Genomic DNA, 27,843 nt, shown 5'->3' with positions numbered 1-27,843 from the left:
ATGTGCAAAGTCAGGAAAATCACAATTTTTGTTTGGTCTGTCTGCAAAGTTACTTCTGAGAGTTAGACTTCGCTATGATAGTGACCTTTTATACTAGTTCAATTTTTCACTTGCCATAAGCACTTTCTGTCCTCTGCTCTCAAATATAAGACAAATGCTGTCTTCAATAGGTAAATTTGTGAGGTGAGAGGAAGTATGAGAATACTGCAGAAGATGTAAAAAGCTGTAGCAAGAACATCAGCATTTCTCTACAAGAATTTTGAGATAACTGTGGAAATTAAATTAGTGTCAATGCATCAAAAGTGTTTTTTTTTTTTTTAATTTAAAGTAACCAGTACTAAAGCTCAACCACTAAAAGAACAGACTGACATAAAATCATCATATTTCACCTGCTTACCTGCACAAGGCTGTGAATTCTCCTTAAAAATTTGGAAGTTTTGACTAGAAGTGAATAGTGTATACCAGAAGAAACATTGTAACGTTACTTTGCTTTCTAAGGTTGCTGGCTTTAGCAAAAGAATAGCATTACCTATATTGTTTTCTATTCTTTTGCTAACAATTTTCATCAATGTATCAGTCAATCACTTGATTATAGCAGTAATAGCCACAAAAATTCTAGTATGAGCTATGTCAATTCTCAGATCTACACTACCTATACAGTCATGTATGAGTAAAACTATTCAGAGATACTAACCAAATGTAACTACTGTCAATTTTATTAGCTTAAACAATCAGATTTTCCACAGTCAGGCCATAACTGCACCTACAGTAAAGGCCAAAAGACACTAAACCTGAAAGAGAAGGTAGAATGTTCAAGTGCAACATGATATAGGTCAGACATAAAGCAAAGATTTTTGGTGCCAAGTACACCAAGAGGAACCCACACTGCACCTGTGTTTGTACTTCATCTAGCAACTCCGGGAATTTCTCTTAATTAATTGAAAAGCTTCCTTATCAGACTGTTTTCTAGGTGGCTTAGTATAAAAGAGAACGCTCTCTTTATTAGACACTAACATGTCTTGTTGGATCATCCTGTACATCCTCACACATAAGGAAAAGACTTTACATACATACAGGACAATTGTACAATAAATTTGAATGGCAGGACATATTACATTAAATACTAAATGATAAAATGTGGCAGTAATTAAAAAAGTAACTTAAAATTCTGGAAAGTCAACATAAATGCTTTCTTTTAGGCTAGCAAAAATGAGACTCATTAGATACCATTTCAGAGAACATTAAAATAATGCAATACTACATTTTAGTGAAGATGCATTTAGGAAAAAAAGACACTGAATGTTATTCACTGCATAAATTATTTTTGCAAACTATTTTTTCTCTAAAAACATCTCCATAGCAAAACACACTTCACCATCTGTGTAATTACCAATAAAAAGTCCAAAGCTGTCAGAAGTGGCTGCGCATCCAGACTTTATAGTCCACCAAGGCGCAAGGCTTTCGCCTAGAGCAATGTATAAAATTATGCAGAACAGGAACACTGAAATGTGTCTGTAGTAAGTCATTATACTCCTGAGATAAAGCCAGTTTAAATGAACTGCAATGATTTGAAAAACTAATAAATATCTCATATGTGCTAACAAGTACTTCACACAAAAAAATAAGAAATGAAGTAAACAAAATGGGGATATAAAATATGCTTCTTTTTATTAAAAAGTGTCTTCATCACCTGACTGCCACTCTTGAAAGAACAGACACTTCTGAAAACAGCATTTTCAAATTCTTTTTAAGTTGCTATTACACCTTACCCATGGTAACCCTTAATACTGTCTGAAGTACTGTTTGCGGAGTTAGTAATTGCATTTGTCTCTCACCCATAAATACAAAACTCTTCTGACTGATGGCAGTGTAGACCATATGAAAGCTCTTCCTGATATTTCTATTAGCCTGAACTGTCAGCATAATTAGAGTACACATAAAGTAACAAGAAGTTGGAGGAGAACACAGCAGGCAGGCAGCAGTGGAAAACTTGAAGTTCCAGTGAGTCCAAGATGAGGACACTGATCTTTCAGAGCAAGTGCTGTCTGTAGGTTGTTCTTTCAAACTCCATCTTATATAGTGAAGCAAGGTTAGTCTTTAACCACCAATTGTAAAATGCTACAAAAAAGCTTCCTAGCTTCTGTCCTACGTGTCCTGTCTAGTCTTGGGTAAAATTCTTCCTTATCCAATCTCCCCAATGCTGCAAAAAAGTGGAATAACAGTCTCTTTGATTTTTCCTCTTTTCTGGCTCTATTTAAAATTCTTTCTTACATTAAAATTTCAAATTCTGTTTCTGTTGATAGCACTGATTCCCTGATCAGATAAAATTTATGTAATTTTTTAAAAACTTTTCTGTTGCAAATGATCTGAATACCAGGAATAAAATCATCAGTAGGTCTGAAATATTACAAGCAATAATGACCTAACGTTGTACCTCTAGATTCAGATATAGTGTGGTTTCTCAATGGACTGGCTTTTCAAAGAAGAGGGACAACCTGTTCTTGAAGAGCTGAATTTCTAACCAAAAAAAATTGAAATCACTTTGGGTCTCCAAAAGAAACATACTAGCTTTCACACTTTTTCCTCTTTTATAGTAATTACTGGTTATTGATATTTTCTTAATTTCACACAATTTTAAATGTATGTTTTCAACATCATTACATTCCTTAATAGCTTTTAAGGATACAGCCAAGACCTAAGCTTTCACATTTGAATCCTGGATGGAATTATTTCACTGAACTTATTTCTCCTGGCATTCAATTTTTCTTTTGCTTTGCAGGTTGCAATGTGAGAGTTCTGCAACATGCTAAAAATTATGAGATAAAGTGACAGATGCAGGCTTCTTCTGCTACTAGTAATTGTGACTATTATATTAAGTTATTTTCTTGTTGATCTTCTTTTTTTATTGGAAACTTCAGTAGCACTGCACAGACAAACCTCACTAGGAAAGGTTCAAAACTGCCAACTTCAAGAATGGAAAGGGAGAAAAGAAGAGTTAAAATTGCTTTACAATTTTATTATCCAATTGGCTTTTAACAGGCTAATGAAATAGATAATAGCCTGTATATAAACTTGAGGTGATTCTGCTTCAGAATAGCAGTCTTTTATAGGCATTTAACTGGGCATACCTAAGTGCAAAAGAGAATAAACTGTGTCAAAAGTATAATTGTCCTTTAGGTAAGAAAAACAGAAGACCTCCCAAACCTGCAAGCCCAGGTTTAAATTTTTTCCCATTGCAGTTTTCTACTCTAGAAAAGGATATGCAGGTGAACTGCTCTGAAACAGGAATCCCTCCTTCCAACTTAAACTTGAATGCTGACTGAAAACTATTAAGGATCTGCAGACTTTCATGTGCAACAAAGCAGATTTTGCAGCAAACATCTCAATAAGGTAAGGACAGCAGAATTGTTCGTACACTGAACAATGTAACACATTCAATACAACGATCAAGCATCAAGTAAGCAAAGGAAAAGAATCACATGACAGACAGGAGACAGGTACACTTAACTGACTTGCTCACTTAAAAACTTCAATGCTTTTATTGATCTGCATGTTTCATCACTTGCCATGAAGGGTTCAAAAATAGAAACAACTCAAACTTTATGGTTCACCAACTTGCAAAGTGCAAAGTTACACTGCAAATTCAACAAGAGGTGACCATTCAACATAGTGAGATTTTCCATGTTACATGACAACTAGGGAACTGCATATTACTGGATATCTCATCAACCAGAATTAGCCTACGGATGTTAATCTGGTCAATACCTGTCCAACTACAAACAAGTAACATTTAAAAGAGATGCCCCATTCCCCCTTGATTTCCTGCTCTGAACAGCTTATTATTATTAAAAAAAAGCTGATTACAATAAATACATATTCAAGATTTTGAATTACTAGAGAGAAATTCTAAGTTTTCAACAAGTCACTAGTGTGAATACTCTTATCCTCAAAAGTTGGTAGTTGTTACACTGGCAACATGCAAGTCATAAGAACAGCATTCACACATTTTACATGTTTAGGATTCCCCAAGACTAAGGAAGACTCCAATGGAAAGTTAAGCCTGATAGATAGTCACAGACTTTCCAATTTTAATCTTCTGCAGCACTGTATTAAAAAAATTAGTTTACAAATCAGCTGACCCACACTACCTTATGGAAGTAATTCATCACAATGTAGATCCCAAAAACTTCTATAGTGACAAATATGTTTATTTTCCTTTAGTAAACACATAATTTGGAAAACAACTAACTAGACATTATTTTCCTTAAATTTCCATTTTTATCAACCAAAAATGAACACTGAGCCTTGTTAATTTTAAGTTTTTCTACTGTCTAGTTTGAACATGGGCAATCTGCTTAACGTCTCTATGTCAGTTTCTCTCACTTTAAGATGGAAAAAAATAAATATTTCAAATAGAAGACTGTAAAACTAGCACAAGTCATAAAATCATTAGGAAAAAAAATGCTAGAGCAGTATAAAGTGCAGTTCCACTCTGAAAAGTGACTCTCAAGAGTGGCATCAGTTTTCAGGCTTTTAATTAAATCAGTATCAAGTTTTTTCATTCACAAGAAACAAAGCCTTCTTTCTCCAAACCATTAGCCTGGACTTTAGTATAGTAGGCCTAACTAAATTTTTCCACTTGAAGAATACTGTCAATAAGAAAAAAATAGGTAATTATATTGAAAGCAATTTTTTAGAATAGTGTATGGAAGCATACACTTGATTTTATTAATTTACACAGATAAATAAGATAAACCTACATCTTTTTTAAACATGTAAAAAATCTTGGTCTAATATTATGATGGGAGGAAGTCCCGTTTTTTGTGTCAAAATTATATCTCTCCTTTTCAGAATATCTCCTTATGGGAGAACCCTATATTAGGAAAAAAGTGAAATTTATCACTACTTATGATTTTATATATGGTTTTGTGGCAATGTGCAATACAATTCTGAGTGGTGACTACAGTAATGTTTTCACTCTTAAAATTAGTTATTACTCAAAACATTGTTAATTCATGATCACACATAATTGTCAACATGGGATTCAGAGTTCACTGTAAGCAGAGTTTTTGAATCTTTACTTCTGTAGAAGACCAGTCTTCAAAAAACACATAAAATAGAACAAAATTCAAGTATGAATTCATGATGGCACTGACACCAAAGTCTGAAAGTCAAAATGACAAACACCCTTGTAGGTTAAAAGCTGATATCCTTTTTTTTAAAAAGGGGCATTTTTAAAGCTTCTTTTTAATAAGTCCCTTCTCTCTACGTGTCAGTTCCTGAGATAACTTGATAACTGATAATATTTTTGGCACCTTTGTATATGGCACTCTGTTCTGAATGTAACAGTAAGAAGTGCTAAGCACATAAAAGTGAAGAGCAATGCACAATTCTCTCTTCTGCTCATGTCTAAAATTTACAATATGCTACAAAATGTAATTGTCATTTCACATCTGAAGCGCTTCACTTCCTTAAAAGTCTTCATGAAAACCTGTTAAAGGTGTTGAGTCCAAAAAAAGTCATAATTGATTTCTCCTTTCATTAAAGAAAACTGGCTGTTCCATATTCCATGATCAAACATTTCAAATTACGTGCAAAAATTCAAATTGATATTTTTGATATTAAAGTTGACTCACAATATGCCTTCCTTTTTTTAGGCACAAATATATCCACCAAATTTGAAAAGCTCCAAGGAACTTTAATTAGTTACATTATTTACTACTTCCTTATTTCCTATATATGCTTGAAACATAGCTGACAATGTTGTTGAGTTACTGTTCAGCACCAATTTCAGAGGTAAACTGCACTTTGAAGACAGGGTACTAAACAGCAGAATTCTTAAAAAATAGATACAATTATATACATACACCTTTCTTTGGCAACAACCAAATATTTATTAAAATTCCTAAACAACCACATTTAACAATCATATTTGTCTAAGGAAAATCACTTGCTTTATTTACTTGAATATAAGTTTTACACTGAGTCTTACAGCTTGAAACTATTAGTTATTTCTTTGAACTGAAAGCCTACGAATGTATATATAAGAAAAAGATGAAATATTTTAAGGATTTACAAAATGGTGTTGCTAACCTCGTACTGTCAGCTTGCTATACAACTGTGAGTTCATTTCTTTGTCTCTCTTGTAACGTCGAAATTCATCAACAGCTTCCCGTACCACTGTGACCGTCAAAACAAATCCCTGTTAAAGATACAATTATGCAGTTCAGAATTCTCAGTGCTAGAATAGAAATAGACAAGTAGCAACACTACACAGAGTAAGAACATGTGCTTAGAACGTTTACTCTTTTTTAAAATTTGGATTTGAGTCTTTTATTCAATAAGTTAAAATAGTATCTTGGTTTAGTCCAGGAAAAACAAAATCATACTTGCACAGTACAAATATAGTTAGAGTAACTACTTGTTCAAATACACATAATTTAGACAGCATTTTGAAATGCAAAAAAGGAAGATGCTTTAGGTTACTTAAAGACAGCCTTTATAGTTTCAATAAGCTTATTTCCTTATCATCCACAAACTTTAGGGCTTTACCAAAAACATTTAAAATGCCTCCAATTCTAATGCTGAAAAATTGCCTTTTTCCTAATACACAGAAAAAGATAAACAGATGGCTAGTTCTATAATTTTGCATCTTAAATGTAGCTATTTAGCAACACATCACAAATATGGAGAAAGGAAAAGGGGATTTGTTCTGAAAACCTAAGTGTCTAAATGCTTTGGCTGCTCCTGTCACAGACAATGCTACTGCAGCTACTATGGAAGTGCACAGAGTGCTTCACTCAGCTGTGATGGTCTCTGGCTAGAAAGGGTGGTAAGCTAAAAACCACAACAATTCAGGGATAAGCACATAAATCTTCTCTCTACCTCTCTAAACCTCCTCAGATCAGATCTTCTGGCTTAGACTCAGCACTTGAGTTTTTCACCATCAATGAAAGAGAAAGAAAATTTTTACCAGTAAAAGGACCTTTCATTATTATGAATAAGATGGATACAAAATTCAAATATTAACAAATCCACCACCAAATAAGATTCCACATTATCTATCTAGCTTCAGACAGCCACCACTACTTTATAGAAGAAAATTTATGCCATTAAACTTCTCTTGCAGAAGTCCACAGTTTGCAAAACTTCCCCTAATGTCCCAGAAATATGAAAGGAGTGAAGGTGTAGAGTTTTCCTAAAAGTATTGACTAAAAAAGCATTGACTACAGGTTTTAGCAATGTTTTGCAGTTCCAGACCAAAGTTCCAAGGCTTATCCAGCTGTTAAGCACTTATCCTTATAGTTAAGCACTACTTATTTGTTCAAGTTTACATTGGCTACAATTATAGTGGAACTACATAGAACAAAGAATGAATGGCCTATGCAAAAAGCATTCTCTTTTTACTCCCCAGGGCATAACTAAATGAAAAAAATCAGATTTTCTCCCTTTCTGACAGCAGTATTTTCATATGCTTTGGCAATATAGATATTTAAGCCACATAAAAAAAGGGCACTCCTGAAGGACCTTCAAACATATTTCTCAATTGCACAAACATTGCTACCAGACAGTAATCAAACACAGGCTGCAAGGTGCTACTTGCAAGAATTTCTACTAGCAGCCTCTTGCTGAACAGTTGAATACAGCTGACCATGACTATGAGGAACAATTTAAGAAAGACACTTGTCTTTTTACTCATTTGCTCAAAGGGAACTGATATTCTTTCAAAGGAGAGCTAAAATTGTGAAGCCAGTTTAACAAGGGAACCTGTCATCTTTCTTTATCTGTAAGCAGGTATCTTTCATGTATTGCCTACAATCAAACCTGTACGCTTTAAAACCTTTTGTATGCTGGAGTGGAAATGAGAAGTCCATTCCTTAAAGCTACTGAAAATAAATTCGCAAAATAGTCTTGTTGTAAGAACTTTGGGGCTTGATATAACTGTATCTGTGTTGTAAAAATCTGTTGAAATAAACCAAAGGCAAAAAAAAATCCTAAACAAAACAACCCACAAAATCCACATACACCACCAAAAAACCCCAAAACAGTATTAGCAATAGTCAGCTTCTAGTCATTTGGATTTATGCATCAGGGCACAATTTCCTTTAAAATTTTGAGAAAAAAATACAAGTTATAGCTACTCCTCTGATTATTACTGAAGATTTTTCAGTAGATACACGCCCTTCAAAAAAACCTAAACTTATCTGTTAAGCAGCAAAAGCAGACCAATAGATCAGACTTAAATGTTTTCTACTTTTCTCATAGATGCTTAGCTTTGCTAAACATTCAACTACTGCCTTTTACCTGGAGGTTGATTATTAGTAGATAAGCTATTAAAGTAGAAATAAGAGAGTTTAGCAAAAAAACCCATACTAGGTACTAGTATTTTCAAGCTATATGTGAAAACTGGGATGCATAATTCAAAATACCTTTGAATAAGACAAGCATATTTATACAGAACAGATCACTGGTGTTCACAAAATACAGTATTTTCTCCCTTCTTAGAGCAAGGTAGAAATGAGCTGAGATGCTAAGGGTTTACTGGCTTCTTTTCCTTACTATCCCACTAATGTATAGTGCTGCACACAGCACATCATGGTGAACAGAGCAACTTCCAGATAAGGCTGACTTTGTCTTTTCTTACTGTGTCAGTGACAAAGACTTATAAATATTCATTTAAAATCCCACTGTTGAACAAGCTTTCTGTCTGAAAGTGCTTTTAGTTGCAGAAGAAGCAAAATTCTGGGAAGAGAGGTGGGAAGAACATCCAGGATGGTCTCTTCATTTATCCATAGTTATAAGGACACATGTTACAACAATTAAAACAATGAAATCAATCCAGAATATTTACTCTATTGACTCGTTAAGAACGACCTTTACTCAAGCAGTCAGCATGTCACAGCTCTTCTTGAATACTACTGAGAATAAATGCTACTGAAAAATACCAATTTTTAGAAAAAATTTAAAACTTAAGGCATTAGCTCTTCCTGCCTTTAAATCTAGTGTGAAGGGACTGGGAAGAAGATGAAAGAAAAAGTAATGATCTGGTTATAAATAAGAAAATAATTCCAAATCATGGCAATACAGTTGGCAGACTACCAGACTACTCTCCTCTGAAGAGAATTCAGTTTGCAAACCATAGGAAACCTGAGTCAGAAGCAAGTGGTTTGAACAGTTTCCCATGAAAATACTGCAGAGACCTCAATAATAAAAAGATATATCAAAAGAAAGCCAGTGCAACTGGGAGGATGATCAATTAGGGGGAACATGTTTAATTAATAACTTATTTTCAAGGCACAATTTCCTCCTGATTTATCCACGGCTTAAAATATTTGATCTCAATTTTTGTGAGAAAAGGTTGTAATCAAAACTGATACAGAAGAAATGCAAAAAATTTACGCTCACAATTCTGACCTAGTCTGAAAACATAAAAAAGTCACCAAATAACAATAAAAGGAAAGATATTTAACACACAAATTACCTATGTTACCCTGTAAGTTTCTTTAGTAGCTGGAGCTTTTTTTGCTGGTTGGTTTTGTTAAGCTCTCAAGACAGCAGGCAGAATGGAGCATTACACACCGACACTAGCTGCTTAACAAAGATGACCTCGCCTGTGGGGCAGAGGCATAGCAGGCATTGGAAGGGAAGGCTGTCAAACAACAGCTTTCAAATAAGCATTTTACTTCTGTTATGTTCTTTGACCAATGTAGTTTACCAGTTGCAGGTTTATACAATGTACATAGACATGAACCTTTCATTGACATTAAAACCCCCAAATTTCTAGTTAATAATATTTTTCTGTTTACCAGAGGAGCCCAGTACGTGTACAGGTAGCCTATTTTCAGTGCTGGTACAAACTGTGAGCAGGACACGATGAGAAAATAGAGATTCAAGAAAAACTTGAACTGTTCATATAAAACCTAAAATGAAAAATAAAGTAGATAAATGTCTTAAAATTTCCATTCATAATATACATAAAGTATCCCTTTTCATGTTAGGACATATAAAAGCATTAAATGTCATACTGTTGAAGATGGCATTATTACAGTACTTATATAGCACAATATCATCACACACTATAATATTTTAATATTATACTGCTATTTTTATATTGTACTGCTATATTTATTGAGAAAAATCCATTGATAGTATTGTCTCTTCTCACTCTAAAGAAGCAATTTGCTAAAATTTGGGTATTTTGAAAACTGGACTATGTATCAAGATCTCTGTGGAAAGATTTAAATATAGGTATTAAGATATATTTATTACTAAATCAAAGATTTGGTTTAAACCCAGAGCTAATTATCCAACTTTTAAGTGAAGCCACAGTAGACTTATCACAGAATACATTTCTGATACTCCAAAGCAATGTCAGATGCAGAGATTCCTTTGGTAATTAAAAGCATCACTTCAGCAAGCACATGTTCTCAAGATTGCTTTGGTTGTAATTACATTGCTAAGAACATTATTCATTTTATAGAATTTTGAATCTTCAAAGTCTTCACATATTTCCGGGGTAATATGGCACCTCCAGCAGCATTAAGAGAAGCGGTTACTGAGCTTGGAATACTTAAGAAAACGAACAACCAATTATCTAGAAGACAAAACTTTCAAAATAGATCAAAAAGCCATATTCAGAGATTGTCTCCATCTTCTAATCTTTAAATTCAGTTAATATTACAATGACTTCTGCATAAAAATTAAAGTTATTTGACTCATACCTATTGCTCTTACCAGTCCTAAATTATTACTTAATTATGTAAAAACCTAAGTGCTAGGAAAAAATACTCAGTAAAGTTCAAAGTGTCATTCTGGCAGGCACAACAAAGTACTGGTACCTCAAAGCTGCCAGTTCAGCTAAAGACTACCTAAACAGCCTCCAAACATAAGAATTTTTTTCAGAGCATGGAATGCTATTTCATGCCTTACCAATAAAACGGTAAAGATAAAAAAACGAAATTGAAAGTTGTCAGAAAGGTCAGAGCCTTCTTCCCAAATGAAAGTAATTCAGGCTGAACCTGTGCCTTATATTGATCCTGATGAAGTTCATACACTCATTTCTGCTAGTATGTTTAGCTATTTACAAAAACTTGATACATCCAGTCAAAGAAAAGTCCAGACAGTACATTAGGAGGTGCAGATTTTGTAGGAGAAGGTGGAAGTTAAAAAAAACCCTCCTACAAATCTTTTGAATCCTGGCAGACCACTGACAGTTCATTCAATAGAAAGCTAAGTACTTCAGTCCAGTCAAGCAAAATGAAAAGTCTCCAGCTTCATAAAACTAATGAAACTACTGCCTTGAAGTTCAGGGGAGGCATCTTCAAAACCCACCCATCAAAGAAGATATGTTTTATGGAAACTCATGCAAAGTTCCTAAGCAGCTGTATCAAGATGTATATGAAATTGTAAATAAAAATTGAAAAGACTGGTATAAAGGGAGAAGCAGCAAGTATTTTATGTAATGTTCAGAAATTAGGTGATATTTTGGAAATGTTACAGCTCTTTTAGCCAGCAAGTAAAATTCTGTTAATCTAAGCATTATTTTAAGTTTGTATTTGGGTACGAAATCATTGAATATTACCCATTGCCAGCCTCAATGTTTAAAAAACCATAGAAGAGAACACAAAATTTCACACGATGAAAATTTCAACCAGAGAAGACCATAGGAGTCATTATTTATTGTTTTGTTATATTTATGGGTTTGGAACCAATACACTGATGTTCCCTACAAATTGCTTTCAGTAAAGCAGCATTAAAAAAGGCAGCTACACAATATTTTAATAAATAAAAAATCTTACTTTATATCTAAAATTAAAATTTGAAAACATTTCATTTTCACCAACTATTGGGATTTACATTTAGGATCTCACTTCATTTTGAAGTAACTATTGAGTTTTCAAATACCAGCACCAAGTTAAAAATCTGATTTGACCTATTGGATAAAACCAAGATTTTTAAAAGATCAGAAAGGAACAAACATTCTCTCTGACAACAGGGAATTGCAAACTACGTCAGATCCCTATAAAGAATGTGAATGTGGTTCACAATTTGTAATCCACACTGCAGATTTCGAGTTGCAATAATCAATGGCTTACTATATGCTTAATGAATTTTGTGACCTTTAGGAAAGCATATGTGGCTTAACCAATTTCAGTGTATTTAATAATTTAAACTATGGAAGAAAACATTTACTTTGTCCAATAATGATAAGAATATTTTATCCACATGTGATAAGTGACATTTTATTTTCCTGACAGGAGATCAGTCTTAATTACAAGGCCATTAATTTTTTGTTGTTGTTTTAATAAGGAAATGCATTACCAAACACCTGCCAGTCTTTGAACTAAAGAGGCCAGAAGAATAGAATCAATACTCTTATAAATCAGCATAATCACTTAAATAAAAAATTTAAGACAAAGCATTCCATGTATTCAAAAGTACAAGACATTCAATTTTTGCTATGAGACACAGGACTCTTGGATGGTATTTGTAAAAATATGACTAAAAGTGTAATACTAAAACTTATAATATCCCACTAGGATGCATTTTTAGCTTTAACTACTTAAGTTTCAAAAATTGTTTCTCTGTTGCTAAATTTCATTATAACAACACATTTTTTTTTAAACTATGAACGAGACAAAACTGTAATCTCTCTTTTGTCTTCATATACATGGTGTACAGTAAAAGCAAAAAACTGAAATTAAGGCACAATATGGCTTCGTAGGAAAAAAGTGACAAAAACTTTTCATTCCACAACAAAAGTACTTGCTGAAGAACTGCACTCAAAGTCAAAAACACCTGCAAAAAGACTGCAATAACAAATGCAATTCTGAAAAGTACTAAATTGGGCCTACTTGTGATAAAAATTGAAGATGTTAGTTGGTTTTGTCCTTTAAGAGCTGTTTATTTTGGAATTAATTATTTATTATACTTTCAATGGCAAGGAGTATGAGAAAAGATCCATGGGACTAAATTGAAATTTTCAACTATTTGCTTCTCAGTTGAAGTCAATCCTTTGCATGCAGAACTGTTTATTTTTTTAAAAGAATTTAAAAATTTCTAATGCTGAATAGAAAAGTGCAAAGAACCTCCTCTCAAATTTCAAAAGCTTCACAGAATTTGAACCACTGAAACTGTAATTAAGTACATATCCCTTCAAAAACCAAACAATTTACCAAAAATGCAACCTTGCTCTCAACTGTTAACTTTCATTGAAATAATTGAGACAAATACAGAAAGAAAAGGAAGAACCTGGGCAAATAAAATTATCTCTCTGTGGAATAGTCAAAAACCACTACAGAACACAGACAGTACAACACCAGAAAATGTTTCGTGGCCTTACCCCAGGTATAAAGGTAAAGATGTTGTACTTTTGATTTTTTATGGCATTTTTGGGGTATTTTTCTTCACACTTTTCAGGACACCCAAGCCACACTGTGCGAGCCTTCAGGTCTTTCTTTCTTCGACAAATGTTTATGAGCCAATCAGAACAACTGAAAAGAGAAACAATCGTATATTTTAAAACCAAAAATGTACTGTACGAGATCACAATTTCCAAACCTGGAACCTCTGAAGGCAAATATCTAAGAAAAACAGGTTAAAAAAGTGTTTGCCACATCTATATAAGCAAGCATGATGTTAGCTTCTAATATTTAGGGCAATTGGGCAATTCATAGTAGTGAACTCACCCAGACATACGCATATATAAACACTTGCACATTCTTTGCAGAAAATCCTAATACACTAATGAGAAGTTTCACTACACCATGCCCTGATACAGGTTCAAAACATTCTAGTTAATAAGGTTCTGCATCATGCCTTTTAGTCCTTTGGCTAAACTCTTTATCTTGGATTACTAACATTCAGATTATGCTAATGATTGAAGAGGAAATAAAGCTTCTGTTTGATACAGTTCAAAAGATTTCAGCAGCTTTGGATTCAGTTACATACATAATTTGGATTCAGTTACCACATAATTTGCAAATCTTCAGTTTCCTCCATACCACTGCTAATGCCATACTGTCAAATACTTAAAAAACAAACAAACAAAAAAAACCCCTAAGCAAACCTAACAAACAAAAGCAGAAAACCATTCAAAACAAGCTCACTACATAAATGCAGCTTGCACAACGATCTGCAATGGGGGAACTTCAGTTCACAGAAGAAAGGAACAGCACCTTTGCCTAACCAGTTTACAAATCTACTGAAGAAGTTTAAACCATGAGCAGTGAGGTAGAGAAGAGCTCACAACAACATTTAAACAATTGCATTTTGGACAAGGATACAGGAATGGTGAGAAGGGGTCACAACAAGGAGGAACAAAAGCTGGCAAATGGAATGATGCCTCTGAGGCTCAACAGAATATTTACTAACAATCGTAAAACAAGGAACAAACATGGATGTGACTCAACTCACATAATGTAATCAGCTTAAGTACTTGCTAGTACTATCTACAGAGGCAGAAAGACTATCCAGAGACCATTTGCAAAGAAAAGTGGGTTCGCTGTACACTGCAAATTCTTGATTTACAATCCCATACATTAAAGGAGAATTTATCTGTATTTATTTGTTTATACAGTGAGGAGGTGCCTCAGTCATGATGGCAGTCTGTTTTAGGCAAGTGAATCAGGAACACTGAGCAGACAGGCCTTCCATGCTCTTCACCTACCTACTGCAGTTCACTGAGCTGATAACAGCAGATTTCAGCTACATCAGCTAATGAAGTTGACATGAGAAACAATTTCTAATGGGGTTTTTGAATATACTAGCAATATTTTTGATGCAGCAAAAAGAAAACAAATGTTAGGAAATTCTCACAAATTTTATTCACACCAACAGGAAGAATTTGGCTGAGAACAAAAGAGAAATTTAAAATCCAATCACCTCAGCACTGTTTACTGGATTCATTCTTATAGTCATATGTATTTGTACACACCTGTAAGAAAACAGAAGTCACAACCAATAATGACATGTCAAGAACAATGTCTAAAATTGAACTAATTTCACTCTAAGAACCAATTTCACTACTGCTTGAGTGCATGTCCTCTGTGGAGTCCTGGGGCTTTGAGCACCCTCATCCAGTGAGAGATGCCCGTGCCCATGCCAGGGAGGATGGATTAGATGATCTTTAAAGGTTCCTTTCAACTAATATCATTCTATGATTCTATGTTTCTAATAAAATTTATTTCTCAAGACATTTATCATAAGAAAAGTAAAGGAACATATTCCTGGAACTGATGCAGTTGGAAAAATCAAAATTGCAGAGTAGCTTATATAAAACCAAAGTAATTTCAGTGAAGGTCTCTAAAGCTTTATTTAGAACTTACTGGGTAATTGACTGTTGAATATTTCATTTCTCAGACCACAAAAAAACTAGAAGAGAGAGCAGATCAGAGTTCAAGGCTGTCTTAACAGATGAGAAAAACGAAAAAAACTACCAGGAAGACATAGAATGCAGTTGAACGGGTACAAGTGCAACACAGTTTACAGAGAAATAACCAACTACACAAATACAGAACCAGGAAATGCTCCAAAACCAGGTGGCAGCTCAGTTACTGCATGAGAATGTTATACACGTGCAAATCTGTTCAGTGTAGACAGGAATGCTTGTAGCAAGTCATGAATGTATTCCTTTCTCTCAGTGCTAGCATGATCTCAGTTGGCTTACAGGACCATTCTGAATACCAAATTTCAACAAACAGGCCTACTGGGAAAACAGAGACCACACACAAGAGCAAGAAAACAATTACAGGTCTAGAAACCAGGGCAGGCTGACTACTAGATACACCAAAGAAACAGCTGTTCACAGAAGGCTGAGTGTGGACCTAATATGGTTTCAAGTATGTAAGAACCTGCTGCAAAGAGGAAAGAGACCATTATTCTCCAGGTCCACCATCATTAACTAATGACAGACCTTCAACTGTAGCAAATCAATAAGCAGGGTGGGCATGACATGGACAGATACTGAGTAAACTCTTTCAATGAGAGGGGTGGAGGATACACTTAAGGAGGCTGGAATTTCTGCTGATCTTTAAGATGTGGCTAGATCAGACATCAGTGATAGATAAAATTCATTCTGTACAGGCAAGGAATCAACTGGAAACCTCTTAAGGTCCTTTCCTAGTCTGTTTATTCACAATTAGAGAATCATGAAACACACAAATACTGCAGCGAAGGAAGGCTGATAGTTAGCTTACACTGCCACAATTCCTATTAAAGCATTCTTGTATGTAGTCTACATAATCCCATGCTCATTACAAATTAATTTTGCCAAAGAATGGAATTCAAACTTGTTGGTTCTTCTTAAAGAAAATTAAAGATTATGCCAATAGTAAAGTTATTCACAGCAACAATAACTTTGTTATGGAAATACCACTACATTAATACTCACAAGCTGACCTTTAAAATACTTCAGTTTTAAATGTTGGACTGTTAAGATATTCTCCTGGATTCTTAAGATTTTCTCCCCGAAACTCTCACTATGGGATAGATATAAACATGCATTTTATTGCATGTTTTTTTTTAAATAAAAATATTATATTTTGCTACAAAAATGAAATGTCCTTTCATCAGCTTCTCCCACTTTAAAATAGTGACAAAGAATTATCCTATCACAAAAATTCTAACAGTGTTAATTCAACTTTCAAAATTCAGCCCTATTATTTAGTAACATACAAAGGAGAAATATTATTACTTAAACTTGTCTTTAAAGCAAAATAAACAGCAGTCTTTCCTTTTCATGATTCCACAAACAGTTTAATGGCTGTGAACAGATCCTGCTGCTGGTGAAATGTCCAGTACCTCCCTCTTCCCACAACAAAGGTGTGGATTCTTGCTCCTTCTCTTGTGCTGGCACAAATACTCATGCAACTGCATGGGAAAACTAGGCCTGCAAATCAATCCAGCTGCAAACTAATGCAGAATAAAAGGGGATTATTTTCAGTTATATCCATCCCCAACCTTTAAAAATCTAAAAAACTGTAAAAACAGTTGAAACAACTCAGGTGATATGCTTGCAACAGAAGGCAAAATGATTCCACTCAGTGCCACCTTGATAAAACTGTCACGGCATTAAAGCTTTGAACTCGATAGTTTCCAGGGCAGGGATGTGGAGACAGAAGAGACATTAGTTATATAGCGAGAAGTGAAAGGACAGATCTGTAGGAATGAAGTTCCCAGGAAAATAACTTTTTCCTGGAAAAAGTGAGCTAGCATGACAGATCTGCCTACAGTCCCATAGACAAATTCCCTGACAATCTTTGAAATCCAGCATTGTTCAATCAGTTTTTGAATTTGAACTGCAAACAGACAGAATATTTGATTAGGCACAGTCTCTTTTGTAGAATCTTTTCCTCAGACACTTAGGACTTCTCTACTGCTAAAGTTAAACATTCACCTAAATCAACATAATTACACTGCCTTCCTTGCCACAGAGTCTCCCCTCCTTGAAACTACTTATTTTGCTACAGATCAACAGATACCACCATGACCATTAGATTAGCAAATACCAAAAAGTACAAACACAAGAGTTGTGTCTGACAGGGAAACAACTGCAATACCTTTGATAAAAGGTTTGACTGACACAGCTAACAGTCAAGTTTTCAGATGTGAGAAGTCACAGATGATGAAAATATTACAGGTTTTGCCCAAATCAATATTGTTATGGTTCAGATGAGCTTTACTACCATCAGTTAGATTCTGCTATTTACAGTCCCAGCAGCAATTACTGCTTTGTAACAGAAAGAATACAAGGTGGACATGCTGGCCTCAGAAATCCTAATCAATTTATATTAATTTCAAAATTTAACACCTATGAAGTCTACCCAAAAGTTTTACAACTCAGATTATCACCATCTAACACATTTCTAATCTGCTCTTGAATTAACTTTCTCCAATTCAGAAAATATCTTTGAACAAGGGTACAGACCCTTTCAAGGGCTTTCTGTACCCAGCAAATTTGTATGATAAATGAGAGTAGCTCTCTCCGAGCTTCAAATAGCCTAGAAACATAACATAATATGCAGCATGATTGAGACACACTTCAGATTTTTCTGAACTTTATGTAAAACCACATATAATGCTAGGGATTCAGCAATAAAAATATATAAAGCGCATCCTTGTTTACTGATTTAAGTTTGTATTTCAAATACCCTTGACTAGAAAATTCAGCACATGCACAGAAAGTCTTTTCCTTTAGCTAGTTGCAAGCTGTTGTCTGTATCAACATAATAGACTCTATGCATGAAAAATAACCAAATTTATAAAAGAACTTCATAGTTCTTTTATAGAAGAACTATATAAAGGCATATCTATTAAATACCATTTTACTAACCTGCTTTCTGATGTATTATTTTATTGTGGAGGAACAATAACCACTGTCTTCATATTAGTAACTAATACCATATTTAAACTAAAAACAGCAACAAAAACCCACCAACCAAAAAAACTCCCCATCAACAAACGAAAACCTGGAGTAATTGTTAAATAAGAACCCTTAACTTTTTCATAAATAGAGCGAATCTCTACAAGTCAAAAGCTAAAGTAAAAGTCTCAACTGACTCTGCAGCTCTAATAATAAAGGCTTTTTTTTATTTTCTCTTTTCATTACTTTTATCCTACAAGCTTAACTGCCAGTATCTTTCACAAAACAGCATTTTCATCAGAATGGAAAGATAATATAAAAGCTCTATATTGTCTGCAAGGGTCAGCTTTTCCTTATTAGGTTTTAAGTAGCAGAAACTAGTTCTGCAAAGAAAACATACTGTAATTATTGTACTCAACAGGTAGCTTCAGTAATCAGGCCAAAAGCAACACAGTGGTCATGTCATTCTCAAAAGATCAGCATTTTCCCATGCTTCTGCATAACAAATGCGTTGCAGATTAATTGAAAGCGTACAGGCCATCTTAGAGCCCAAATTAATCCGAGCATTTGATATCCCCTTCACTTCATATGGAAATGCCATTCAATGGCACCATTTTCATAGGGACAAAGTGTTTTTTGATAACAAGTGGAATGTAAATCTCATGAGAAAGAAATCAATCCAGCCCAAAGAACTCCAGAGTATTGATCTATGTGCATTATAATTTCACAAGCTTGAAGAGAATTTGTAAGTTAAAGGGGAAATGATTAAAACCACAAAACAGCTGCTATATCACAAAGTTTTTCTTTTAACTGCACTATGAAAGCAAGAAATAAGCAGTTTCTGAAGTTAAAAGTTATATTGGTTGAATTAAGTCTTCAGTTTGTTCAAAATCAAAGACAACATTTGATTTAATTATGATGTTTTTCTTGCAAATGGAAAAACTCTTTAAAGAGCTGAAGATTTGCAAATAAAATTTGCACCATTCAGATCTGATCAACAAGTCTATTGTCTAAACTGAAGTTAAAAGCTGAATAAAAGATTTTTACAAAATCATTTTTCAAGTACACAGAACTTTGTCAAACCTTCCATGTTTCCTTCTGCAAAGTAGCTGAAACTTTTTAGAATAAAAAGAGTAACAGTTTGTGATGTAGCAAAAAAAAAATCTATAGAATATAAAATTCTAAAGCTGCAAAGTAAGAGATGGAAAACTTCCTCTCACAAAAATGAGATTAATCCTAACAATGCAAGACAGACCAAAACCCCTACTGGGTATGGGGGTTTTTGTTTGTTTGCAACATGTAAAGTGATTTTGAACACAAACACAAGATTTTCACTGAGAATCCAAAAGAAATCAGGGGCCCCCTGAGCTTGGCTCCAGAATAATGCCTAGTCTTTTATTGTGTTCATCTTTCTGTCACAACTTTGAAAAATTTACAATTTCATTTAAAGCACAAAAAGAAATTCTAGATGTTGAAGCAGAGATTTCAACCTCACCCAGACTCAGGTATGAGGCACTGATTTCCATAAAAATAGGGTGAAATTTTAAGTTCTGTTTAACTGAACAGGTCTCAGACTGCTTTAATCTTACATTACACTTAAAAGAACCCTGTTTGTCTTCTGGAAATAAGTTCCAGCTGTTCCTTTAGCATGAATACACTAACACACACAAAAATTGTGTTCTAACGTGATCCTCTCCATTTCAAGGGTGAAGGCATCAACGCACAATTTTATCTCAAACCAATACTTCACACCACATAAAAACACTGTAACTAATTCTACTACACAAAGTAAATACTGCAGGCGTGACAATACAGTGGCCACCAAGCTTCCTGCATGATTTTTGTATGATCCTAGCTAACTTTATCACCTGCAAATTGGCATTTCAAAAACTCAACTATTTTGTGGGTCCCAGCAAAAATTTGTAAAGTGCTATTATAATGAGAAACCATCAAAAAGAGTAACTTACACTGACTGCACATCCCTGATTTTTATCAATTACAAAGCCTCAATAATGCTGTCAGCCCAGATGAAATCTCCCTACTACAATGACAGGTATTTACACCCAAGAGGAGGTTTCTATCCAGCCTAACTGGACCAGTAGATAAGACACCATAGGATTCAACTCCCTTCCACATCTTTTTCCCTACTTCATCTAAGCAGGCACGTGCAGCTTTCCTACGGGTGTATCCTCTGTCTCCTAATATCCAACTGAAATTACAAGCTTCTGCTGGAATCTGATGCTCATTTTTTTAATTATTTTTTCCATGAAAAAGGTAAATTATCTGCTATGATGTTCTATTTTAGAGAACACTAATGTGATTAAAATGCCTGCAAGTATAAATGCAAGACCAAATGGACTCTTTACTGTGTCCAAATTTAGGTGAAGAAATCAGCAAAGCAGAAATCATACTTCCCTAAAGCCTCTTGCTTAGTGAAGACTTTCCTTTTCACACACCTATATTAGGAGTAAAGTATGTATAGAGCATAGCAAAAAAAAAAAAAAAAAAAAAAAAAAAAACAACCCAGAAAGAAAGAATTCATAGTGCAATTTCCTTTCTCTTTTCCTTCTCAAAAATCTCCCATAAATATATAAATATGACTCAAGTAATTTAAAGAACAGGTTTTCAAGTTTCTAGGCTTGAAAGCTGTGATGTACCTCTCAATTTTAAAAAGCAAGCAGGAACATGAAATTTTGCAATCTCCAGCACTAATGACCATTTCTTGTGATATTCTCTTACAATTTTTAATTAATTCCAACATAAACTCACCTTGCAATTGTCTGTCTCTATCCAAACACTGTAAATTCCACGTCGTTACTGATCCACCTGTCTTCGTCAAACTTACAGCAATATAACCACAGTAACTAATAATCACTGATACTTACAGAGCTGAACTCACATAAAAGTATATTGTCTGAAAGGTATCTAAACTTTAAGACATGTCCAAAAGATTAACAACTTCTTTACATACTCATAAATGTTTTTTAACAGCTAAAATGTAGGTCTGTACCACAAGCACTGCTTCCAAAACCCATTAACATATACAAACACTACTTCTGTAAACTTTTCTGCCTTCCTTCCTTCTACCTTCCAAACACTTAACCCCTATAATAAAATAATAAACCAAAATAATAAAATAATTAACCATGAGGTTTTGTTAAATCATTATATGAAACAGAAATCAACACAGATCATGTTTTTTAAAGATTTATAACAATTATTAAAAAAAACTGAAGGTATACAAACACAGCTTTGCTTAGGTAAGACAGCAAGCCTCTTAATGAACCATGAAAACCAGCTGTGAAGACTTCTATCTAAATCTGTTCTAAAAACATCTGCCAAAGAAAGCATTTGCCATTTAAATTCACTCAAAATGCTTCACTCACTTCACTTTACTGATAACATCTGATTGTCAGATTTTATCACTCCAAATTACAGAAAAAGGAAGAACCTTAATAATCCTAACAGCAATTTCACTACTTAGAAGTTTTGCTAAAAATTCACTAGAAAATTACTATTTCAAGGTATTTGCATATAGCAGAGTTTGGCAGAGAAAGTTTTTAAGTAAGAACCAAATCACAAGAGCAAATTCCAGTTGTAATTCACTCCAAGACCACCAGTTAAATTTATATTTTAACCATTAAAGTTGAAGGGTTGGCTAATCATTAGTTGATGAATTTGCTTTTTCCTTATTTTTCCTTTCCTTATATATATTGTAAACTTAACACACTAATATCTGAAAAAAATAAAAAATTTAACCCCTCTACCCTAATGTAGTTTTGAGTGAAGTGAGAACCAGGATTACATGCTCAATTATGGACTTCAGATTAACACAAGTTTAGCTCATGATCCCTCTTGCAAGTCAGCAAGGCAGACATGAGAAGCACAACAGCATCAGTTCCTCAGAACTGCTTTTAACAGCTGGCAGTGTCCTAGTAAGCAAAATGCATGCAAATAAATAAAATAAATAAAATATTCAAGACAAGCAAATTATTCTGTGTTCTGTACTATGCACACATCACACAGTACTCAGTTAGTATTTATTCAATTTTTTTAAAACTTTAATTAGAAGTACTAGTGTATGACAAACCTAGTGCAAAGGAACTTCCAGCCGCCACAGATAAACCATTCTAAGCCTCTTCTTCTCTGAGAAATTCTGGCTCTTGGTAAAGTATGGTAATCACTCTCATCATTTTCAAAGCCTTCTTCTGACATCATTAGTGGCATTTCATCCAAATGAGAGGACTCATCTTCTGCTTGGTACCTGGCAAAATGAGATAAAAGCACTACATTAATAGCCAGTACATCATTTTTTATTACTGGGAATTTCCTAAACGAACAAGTTAATTTTCGCCATATGGAATTTCATTAGATATTTTCATCTAAGTATCTCATGCATTTTTGTTAACACATTAACAAGATATTTTGATTTTAGTTAAATTTGTGTAATACAGCAGAAAGCCTGCAATCATTGTCAGTCATAGTATAAATAATTCTAGGGAAATTCTTAATGTTTATATAATCTGTTTATACAAAATTGCAATTTCCTACATTTCAAAGGATTCTTTGTAAGATTTTGTTAGGTAGAAGTTACTTTGCAAAGCTTATAGCAGACAAAAGTGACTGAGTTTTCATGGAAGTACAGGCTTTTTATTTCCACTGTGCTTTTTCAACCAGCTTTCCTGATGAATTTTCTTGTGTGTGCAGGCCTTTGAGCCTCACTTTCTACACCACTCCTCAGCATCTTGGTTTTAATTATGAAAACATTATAGTTACTCTTATAATTCTACACAAAAACATTCAGTGAATCAAGAAGATTTGCCTGTGGGACCTGATACCTTGAGAGGCTACCTAGAACAGAAGCTTGGCTGTGTTAAAGGAATAAAGTAGATATTTATTAAAAAGGCCTTCAGAGGATATACCCTGAGCAGTACAAGAGCCTAGCCAAGGCTACACCCAACATTGATGACAGGTCAAACGTTTTCACCCTTTTGTAAGTTTTGGTCCATTTATATATTTGGGTTAATTGCTCAGTTACAGCTTAGGTTATGAAGTCCAATCCTCCCATGCTCTCCTCAATTCGCTGTTGTTTATACTTTTTGGGCCTGAAGCTGCAAAGTTGTCCTTAGTTCTCAGACAAAAGAATCCTTTTCCAGCCGAACTAAACTGTGAAGAGAACTTGCTAACACTTTATATGAAGTTCAGAGGTATATACTAATGCAGCACAGAATCTGGAACATATGACAGCTAAAACTTAAGGCATCAGAGCCATGGAAACAACATTAGACTAACAATGGTCCTTTCCTCCCAGAAACTATTATCCATTATCTCAATTTTACACATATGGAACGCTTTTTAAGCTAAGACAAAACACTGGAATATTCAGTAAGAAAATTCCTCTAAGTGCATGCAAATTGACTAACTTACTCCTTTCATACTTTTATACCTTAGGGAAGATGATTGAAAGAAGATGCACTGTTGTAAGATCATGCCTCATTTAGTGCAATACAACACAATGTTACTCAGAATTAGTAAATTTAATTTTTATGAAGCTGTATTTAAAGTCATCTCTTACAAGGTGAATCCTGGGACCGTCTCATTTTCTCCCCAGCAAGCTAATCCCAAACCATTTAAAAATAGTGATTAACAAAACTAGACATTCCTTCCCTTTATGTGAGTGAGCAGCTGGAATGCATGGTACTCTGCCTAGGGATGGAAGAAGAGGCAACTGAGAGCTTCTGGATTAAGAACAAGAGAACAGGTAAAGGCAACATTTTAGTAGGTGTCTGCTAGAGAACCCTGAACAGGAAATGCATGCGGGTGGGGCCCTTTACGGACAGAAAAAAGCAGCTTCACATTCTCAAGCCCTGGTCTTCATGGTGAACCTCTACCACCCTGGTACCTGCTGGAGGAACAACACAAAAGCACATAGGCAATCCTGGAGAGACCTGCAGCACTTTGACAACAACTTTCTCCTCTAATTACTCTGGAGGAGGCCCATGAGACAAGATGCTCTGCTGAACCTCATACTCACAAAGCAAGGGGGGACTCACTGAGGATGGGAAGGTCAACATAGCCTTGACTGCAGTGACCATAAGATGGTGAAGTTCAAGACCCTGAGAGCAGGGGTGAAGGTAGCAAGCAGCTCACAACCCTGGAATTCAAAATGGATTCAGCCTTTTCAAGAAGTGCTTGAAAGAGTCCCATGGAATAACGTCTTGGGGAGAAGAGGGGCCCAAAAAAGCTGGCTAGTACTCAAGGATCACCTACTCCAAGTTCAAGTTCAAGAAATTCCCATCCAATGGGATGGCTCTGACTGGACAAACAAGGAGCTGTTCAAACTCGGGCACAAAATGGAAGTACACAGAGGGTAGAAAAAAGACAGGTAACCTGGGGAAATACAAAAACATTGTCCAAGCTTCCAAGGACAAAGCTAGGACAGCTATAGCCAAATGTAATTGAATCCAGCCAGGGATGTCAAAGACAAGACGTTTTAAGTACATAGGTGAGATAAGGAAGGCTAGGGAAAATGGGAGCTCATTGACTAACACAGGGGATATAGTTACACAGGACATGGAAAAGGCTGAGGTACTAGATGCCTTTGCTTCAGTTTTGATTAGCAAGACTGACTTTCAGGAGTCTCAGGTCTCAGAGAACAGGAACACAGACTAAAGCAAGGAAGATGAGTGAGGAAACACTTAAGCAAACTAAATACATATATATATACACACACACACATATATTTCTTTTAAATAGAGTAATATTACATATATAATAAAATAAATATAATATGCAATAAAATATGTATTATATATTAGTAGTATTCTATTGTATATATTTGCATGTAAAAATATAAAAAAGCTTTTGGGCCCTGATGGGATGCACCCACAAGTGCTGAGGAACCTGTCAGACATCATTGCAAGGTCACTTCCAATAATCTTGGATCAATCATGGCAACTGGGTGAAGTGACTAAAGATTGGAGGAAAGCAAATGCCATTCCTCCTTTTCAAGAAGGGCAAGAAGGAGGACCCAGGGAACCTGCCCTTAGCTTTCCGTCTCATCACAATCCCTGGGAAGATTATAGAGTGGCTCATCTTTGGAAATCTTTTCCAAAAAAGGACAAGAAAATTATAAGGAGTAGTCAGCATGGCTTCGCCAAAGGGAAGCCCTATTTGACCAACCTGATAAACTGGTGAGATTGAAAAGCTGACCTGGTAGGTAAGGGAAGAGCAGTGGATAGTGTCTGCTTGGAGTTCAGTAAGGTCTTAGACACTGTCTCCTATAAAATTCTTGTAGGTAAGCAGGTAAGCTGCTGCTGCCCTAGCTGGATGAACAGACAGTGAGATGAATTGAATTCCGTCATAATGGCCAGGTCCAGAAGGGTGCTCAGTGGCACAAAGTCTAGTTGGAGGTCAGTACCCTAGGTCAGTGTACCCCAGAGAACCATACTGGCTCAGTCTTGTTTAACATTGTCACTGATGATGTGGAAGATGGGGTCAAATGCACCCTCAGCAAGTTAGCAGATGACACAAAACTGGAAGGAATGACGACATGCCACTAACCAGTGTAAATCTGAATGGCTGGAGAAACAGGCTGATGAGAACCTCAGGAAGCTCAGCAAGAAGAAGTTAGAATTTACAAAGTTCTTCACCTGAACAACCTCACTCACCACTGCATGCTGGGGGCTATTCCAGGGAAGGAGCCTGACAGCAAAGAATTTGGGGATCCTGGCAGACAGCAGCACTGTGCCCTCGCTGCAACAACAGGTACCGGTATCCTGGGCTGCATCAGGCAAAGTGCTGCCAGCACATCAAGGGAGGAGGTTCTTGCCCTCAGCTCAGCACTGGAGTGGCCACACCTGGAGCAGTGTGGCCAGTGCAAGAGAGACATGGCCATGCTGAATGGAGTCCAGTGAAGAGCCATGATGATGATGAAGGGACTGAAGCATCTCTCCTACAAGGAAAGAATGAGAGAGGTGGGACTGCTCAGCCTGGAGAAGGCAAGGCACAAGCAGAATCTTAGAAATGTCTATGAACCTGAAGAGAGGTTGCAAAGATGAATGAGCCAGGCTGTCTTCAGTGGTGCCCAGTCACAGGACTAGAGACAACGGGCTCAAACTGAAACACAAAAGGCGCCATCTCAACATCAAGAAACACTTTTAACTTGAGGATGAATGAGCACAGGCATGAGTTGACCAGGGAGATTGTGGCATCTCTGTCTTTTGAGACATTTAAAACCTGTCTGGACATGATCCTGAGTAGGTGGCCTTGCTTGAGCAGGAAGGGGTTCTGCTGACAGAGCAGCACCCTGAACAGTATTCAGTCAAATACAGTTTCCATTTTTTTTAAAGCAATATTACAAACACAAGGGGTAAGCATGAAAAGGCTTGCATTTTTTCAACTCACTATATACTTAATACAAAAATCTGAAACTATTTCTGTTCCCCCTAGATTTTCTATGCTGAGCCTTAATGTATACAAGAATATATATTAAAGCAGTTACTAACTTTTTTGGATGCCAGGAAAGGGAGGGAGGGAGGGAAGCAAGAGAATGAATATTAGATTTCTATTGGAAAGGTACACCACATACTTTACACTGGCTTTATAATAAATTGGTATCAACACAGTTAAGGAGTAAACTCTTATAGGGAAGGGGAACAAAAAGCCCTAAACCCACTATTGTTTAACAAGTCTTGAGTTAGACACACCCTCTTTTCTTTGGCAGGTGATGCCCTGATTTCTGCACCGCCTTGGGATCACTTGGCATGGAACACCATTAAGGGATGTGTTCAGACCAGATTAGAAAATATTGCATAACTAGGAGTAATAATAAACAAACATCTCCCATACCCCACTGCAAGTCAACTGAGTGTTGGAACTTTCACTACATTAGGCCTTGTGACAAGAAATCTTCATCAATGTTTCAAATGGTGTAAAAGCACTGCAGTAAACACAACCAAAGTTTCAAACTAAAATAAACTGTGCTAATATTAAACGTTAGGAGTTTCCAGAAAGTTATGTGAGAATGTGTCATGGAAAATGCTTTCCAATTTATTGCTAAGAGCATGCAATTTAAAAAAAAAAGTTTAAAATAAACATGAGAAAACTTGGCCTTCACAATGATGTTTGCAAAAAGCTGTATCTGATGTTTAGTTTAATATGACAATCTAAAAATATATTTTCTCTTATATTATTATTAATGGACATTAAGAAAAAACATTATACAAAAATTCTCTTCACAAAACACAGGTTTTGTGAAGCAGTTATTACAGGTTAAGATCTATATTATACCAAATTACATTGATTTCTCTCAGACTAGATCAACACTAGGTAATAAAACCACTACAGAGTAAAAACGCAAGCTATTGCTTTAATCTTAGACTTACAATAAGACAATCCTGTATTTAAACATACTCCTGTCCAATGCTTTTATAATCTTTTCTAATTAAATTTGTAAATTACATTATCATGGTTTTAATAGA

General features: G+C 35.2%; 1 protein-coding gene across 5 annotated transcripts in view; it reads right to left on the bottom strand.

The window, feature by feature from the left end:
- The window catches only part of ATP9B (ATPase phospholipid transporting 9B (putative)), a 149,622-nt gene that overhangs the window by 110,943 nt on the left and 10,836 nt on the right, over positions 1 to 27,843 (bottom strand). For all 5 annotated transcript variants that reach the window (XM_084223079.1, XM_084223080.1, XM_084223083.1 and 2 more), the window contains 4 exons: positions 22,452 to 22,625; positions 13,343 to 13,493; positions 9,807 to 9,920; positions 6,094 to 6,202 (listed from right to left, as the gene is read on the bottom strand). In XM_084223079.1, the coding sequence (XP_084079205.1) occupies positions 6,094 to 6,202; positions 9,807 to 9,920; positions 13,343 to 13,493; positions 22,452 to 22,625 (548 nt within the window). The remainder of the gene's footprint in view (positions 1 to 6,093; positions 6,203 to 9,806; positions 9,921 to 13,342; positions 13,494 to 22,451; positions 22,626 to 27,843) is intronic.

Source organism: Fringilla coelebs (genome assembly GCF_963513975.1).
Source record: "Fringilla coelebs genome assembly, chromosome: 1".
NCBI lineage: Eukaryota > Metazoa > Chordata > Aves > Passeriformes > Fringillidae > Fringilla > Fringilla coelebs.
This window is presented reverse-complemented; position numbering and strand designations above follow the sequence as displayed.